This window comes from Bison bison, unplaced genomic scaffold (genome assembly GCF_000754665.1).
Source record: "Bison bison bison isolate TAMUID 2011002044 unplaced genomic scaffold, Bison_UMD1.0 scf7180017864345, whole genome shotgun sequence".
Lineage (NCBI taxonomy): Eukaryota > Metazoa > Chordata > Mammalia > Artiodactyla > Bovidae > Bison > Bison bison.
In genome coordinates, this window is record NW_011494917.1 from 4,888,918 (window position 1) to 4,894,415 (window position 5,498).

Genomic DNA, 5,498 nt, shown 5'->3' on the forward strand with positions numbered 1-5,498 from the left:
CCCAGTTTTGTCTAGAATTTTCTCTGATGGCTAATAATGTATAGAGGCTTTTTTTCTTTTTAATAACAACACATCTACAACATTTATATAGTGTTTCATAGGTTATCAAGCGCAGCCATAGCCATGATCTCATTTAAGCAACATGGTTAGTTAGCCAAGACAAGTACTGGCAGTTCCATTTTAGAGACAATGAAATTGAGGCACAGGGAATGACCTGTCCAGGTTCAAATAATCAGTGCACAGAGAGCTAAGATGGGAACACGCATCTTTTGGTTCTAAGTCCAGTGTTCTTTCTCCTACACCAAATTGAGCAGGGGACAGTTTCTGCTTCAGAGTCAGATGACCCAGGCTTGCACTCATCACTTTTGTTGCCAGCTGTGTGACCTCAAGGCATGTTACTAACCTCTCTGAATCTCAGTTTCTCCATCTGTAAAAAGAGGGAATAACAATACATACCTGTAGGCTTGTGATGATTCCATCAGGTGAAGCAAGCCAAGCAAACAACTTACTGCCAGGCACAAGATAGGTTCTCAATACATGGAGCTGGAAATACCTGGAAAAGATCATTGCTATTCCTACTTCCCTTTCCCCTACATTCAGAGGTGAAATGATGAATCAGAGCAACTTTCCTGTAATTCAATGGTATTGCATCTCTACTTTAAATAATTCTTGAAACTAGCTTGTGTGAAAATATGTGTGTGTGTAGGTACCGATGAATGTCTTTGGGTACACCTGTATATCTGTACTCACAGGCAGGTGTACCCACAGGTGGGACCAGATATGGTGACGAAACACGGAGCATTTGTCTGCTACAGATAACTAGAAACTGGACCATCACCATAAATCTAACTCAACCGGGAGGGTCCTAGCTCTTGTGACTGAGCTCCAGAAGCACAGGCTTTGTACTCTCAAAATACCTGGATGGTACCTGGAGCTCCCAGCCTGATCACTTGGGAGGTTTCAGGCAACTCTCTTTAGCAGATATAGCAATAGATTCACAAAACTGCCTTTATTTTTGAGTATATTTTATTTACAATTATTTATTCTTTCTCAAAATCGATTTAGCCTTGATTAAAATCATAACATAAAATAATCTTCACTCTATGTGTTCCATATGGCACAGAATAATTTAACACTTTATAAATATGTTTTGTTGATGCACAAGTGGAGAAAGCACCCTTTGTAAAAGCAGTTACAGTAGCTTAGTTCAATTTTTCTATGGTAGCACTTTAAAAAATGACCATGAGATGGTGCTGTGCCCAAGTAGATTAAGCATGTTTTAAACAGGTATCTCTAACTATGACATTTAATTCTTTTCTTTAAATGTGGAAGAATCTACCATTCAACTTAAAGTAAAATAAGATTGGTCACTCTACTTTAATATTGACTAGGAATGAGTCTTTTAATCACAGATTCATAAATAAGTCAAGGACTATTTCAATGGAGTAAGAGGTATGTTAAAAAGCCTTAGTGGGAATTGCTTGGTGGTCCAATGGTTGGGATTCCTGTGCTTTTGCTTCCAAGGGTGTGGGTCCAATCCCTGTTCAGGGAGCTAAGATCCTGCAAGCTGTGTGATGGGGCCAAAAAAAAAAACAAAAAACTAAAACACCCACAAAACGTAGTAATTTGAAAATCCCCAGACTTAACAAAGAGCCTAAAATTACCATTTTATTTAGGATCAATCAAGTATGTAAAAGGAACAGTGCTTTCATCACCCTCATTGAATTGTGTTAGTCTTCCCACAAAATTAGGTCAACTTCCAGTTTATTTAAAGAGCTGACACCTCTGTTACATTTTAATCTGCTTTGACAGCAATGGAAGATCATAGAAACCTTAGAACATGAAATTCACATTTAAATTGACATGATACAAACATGCACACATGTGTATATACTAAATGTTTTCAGTAATGACTCTTGCTTTCCTCCATATAAATATATAAATATTGAATAAAGTGCATGGGAACATGTCTGTACAAGTATACAGATACATGTTTGTCTATATACACTTGAAGAGATAATTATGGAGAGAAAAACAGACACATTTGTAATATATACGTAGTCAAAAGACATATCAGGCAGTATTTATGTTCATTCTGACCAAGATTGAGAATATGGGTGTAGAATCTGTAGTCTTTACTATATAATGAGATGTACAGAGTTATAAACTAAGGCAAAATACATTAGAGCAGAGACTTTTTAACCTTTGTATCAGTATGGTATAATCATTAAAATAGTTCAGTTCAAATGGAGCCTAGATATTAGCAGCCTACCATAAATTCTAGCTTTGAAAAAGACACCTTTCAATGTACTTAAAAGAACATAATTATTAATAGGATAGCCCTAAATGCATTTCCAAATTACACAATGGTATTTCCCACATTCTTTAGGTTTCAAATAGAGGATTTTTTTGAAATGTCGTAGAGCAGAAAACTATTTTTGACTCATACAGAGGCGTTAGTATTGTAATAACATATCTAACATCTGTTCCAATAAGAAAGTGCAGTTTAAATTAGAGTAATGTAACATCAAGGTGAATTAACTGCTGTTCATCTCTGTCTCTTTAGCAAACTTTCCTACAAAATATTACATTACCACTTTTTTAGGGGTAGGAAGTCCAGCGTCAGTGAGTAATAAATGAGCTTGTTTCTAGGAAAGTGGAGCAAAAATTTCGCTCAGTATTTGTTAGTCAGAGTTGGGGGTCAAGGTTGAAGTGCGTATTCCTGAATTAATTTGCAGATTTTGACCTTCAGTGGTATTTTCCCCCTCCTTCGTTTGGTGGGTATTCATGGGCAAACGGTCAGGAAACTGACAAGACGATCCTCAGAGTGGAGACAAACCTGTTTCTGAGCCAGATGAGAAGGAAATAAATTGAACTGGTTTTCTAAATGTCTGTTAATTACTATTTTTGATAAGAACCATTGTAATTAGGTTATTTGTCTTTAAAGGCAAAGATCTTGTTTTAATTATTTTTATAACTTTATACCTAGGGCGTTTCTTCACACGTAGTGTACACTCAATCACCGATTGTGAATCCAAAACGGAGCGGTTTAAGTAAATCACATACACTGATCTGAAAGCATTGATTTACCTAATGGATGCCAACAGGAGGATCACTGAGTTTTACAGAGTTGTCCCAAGATCCCATGGACTTGCGGCATGCTGCAGTCCATGGAGTCACAAAGAGTTGGACAAGACTGGGCAACTGAACAAACAAACCTAAGACTCTACTGCAGTCAGTAGCCAGAAAACCTGAGTTTGTTCCTCAATCCTGATAGTTACATCAATACTGCTTTACTGCTCAGAGGAGCGCATGCACAATGCAGTCATTAACGGGCAAGATACCAAAGACTTCTGCGGTGCTGTTTAGGAGAAGCAATTTCTAGAAATGTATCTGGTAATGTTTGATTATCCTTTTGATAGGTTTACCTAGTAGAGCAAACACTAAACAAGATCACATTGGAAATTCAGAATAAAGCAGGAGTAGTAGAAGAGAAAGCAGCAATAGTTACTAAATAACATTTCAAATCTTGTTCACTTTGGAGAAGAATTAACTTGAAGTGCAGCAAATGCCAGCAGCTCTGTGAATATTTCAAAATGGCATCTATGAAAAAGCAGGAATGAAAAAGTTGTCAAGTGTTTCTTTTAAGTATCATAGCAATACAGATTTCCTAACACTGTCCTTAGGGTCTTTTTGTTGTTGTCATTCAAAATATGTATCATGGCAAGTTTCACAGAGAATTTTTCTTTATGTAAGAGGCCATTATATGTAACCAATATTTCACTATTTAGAGCTATTTTTATTTACAGCAAAAGGTACCCAACTCATGCCATCAATTGACAAAATAGCAGCGAGGTTTCCACTTGAAAATAGAAGATAATTTAGATTTATTTATGGCCTCATTGTAATTATACAATAAAAGCTAATTACTTTAAAGACACATCATTTACAATGTTAAAAATGATATCGGTAAAGCTCACAGCTGAAATGCTGTCAGAATATTTTTGAAGTGCACGTTTTGTGGCATTGAACCCTGCTTTTCATTGACAGAATAAAATGAGGCATATAGATATTATTGTTGGTTCCACTAGACTGGCCTAATTTTCTCCAGTCTCCCCATGTTTTTCCCCTCCCAGAGAGGGAAAACGGACTTCGTGTTGCCCTCCACGGTTGCTATGGCAACCAGCCCATCAGACACAGCTAACCTTTTCGTTCACTGTGTTGCTACTGTCTGCAGGAGCATCTTCGGGATGCTCTTTTCCTAGAGCAACCATAGTGCAGTCATTATCTGTCGTCTTGTCATCTTTCTTCGAATTCTTTTTAGGTCCCATTTGGAGTTGACTGGACTTATAAGCCAAGGCCGGGATAGTGTTCACTAAAATTAACTGCAATGGTTTTTTATTTTCCTTGTACTGACACTGAATATACCTGGAAAAGGCAGACCTATAGGTCTTATTGAACAGTGTATACACCAGCGGGTTGACTGCTGAGGAGAGGTAACCGATCCAAACGAACACGTTGAGCAGGGCTTCGATGACATCCCTGTTGCAGGACTCTTTGCAGATGACAGCCATTATGTTGGTGATGAAGAAGGGGCACCACATCACCACAAACAGGAAGAAGACGATGCCCAGCACCTTGCAAGCCTTCTGCTCGTTGCTGATGGACTGCATAGTCCTCCTGCCGTAGGAGCCTGGCTCCCTGTGGATGGACCGCTGGAAGAGCTTTTCCGAAGACAGGGAGCTCTGAGGCAGGAAGCTGAAAGAAGCTAATTTGGTCCGTGTTCCAGGATCACTCACACACAAAGTGGCTTCTTTCTGGAGCGACTTGATGGTGAGAAAGTAGGTGATCACCATGATGGTTAAGGGAATGAAAAAGGCCACGAAAGAGCCAATCAGGACAAAGTTCTCATCCGCGAGTAAGCAACTCCCTTCCTTAAAGACTTTGGAATCGTCCTGGAGCCCAAAGACTGGTATTGGCATGGATATACCTGGAGATGGACGGAAAATGAGCCACGATTATTAAGGCAGTGAGTATATGAAGGCAAGAGCATTACTGCATAATGGTGGCTGTTAGAACAACTTTATATCAGCGTTGTTTAAAAGCTTAACAATGTTCATCGCAGCACTGTTTATAACAGCCAGGACATGGAAGCAACCTAGATGTCCATCAACAGATGAATGGATAAGAAAGCTGTGGTATATATACACAATGGAGTATTATTCAGCTATTAAAAAGAATACATTTGAATCAGTTCTAATGAGGTAGATGAAACTGGAGCCTATTATACAGAGTGAAGTAAGCCAGAAAGAAAAACACCAATACAGTATACTAACGCATATATATGGAATTTAGAAAGATGGTAACAATAACCCTGTATACGAGACAGCAAAAGAGACACTGATGTATAGAACAGTCTTTTGGACTCTGTGGGAGAGGGAGAGGGTGGGATGATTTGGGAGAATGGCATTGAAATACGTATAATATCATATATGGAA

General features: G+C 38.4%; 1 protein-coding gene across 1 annotated transcript in view; it reads right to left on the reverse strand.

Moving 5' to 3' along the window:
- Nucleotides 1-1,029: 1,029 nt before the first annotated feature.
- The window catches only part of HTR2A (5-hydroxytryptamine (serotonin) receptor 2A, G protein-coupled), a 68,680-nt gene continuing 64,211 nt past the window's right edge, over nucleotides 1,030-5,498 (reverse strand). The window contains exon 4 of the mRNA XM_010854645.1: nucleotides 1,030-4,990. Within this exon, the coding sequence (XP_010852947.1) occupies nucleotides 4,191-4,990 (800 nt within the window). The 3' untranslated portion in view covers nucleotides 1,030-4,190. The remainder of the gene's footprint in view (nucleotides 4,991-5,498) is intronic.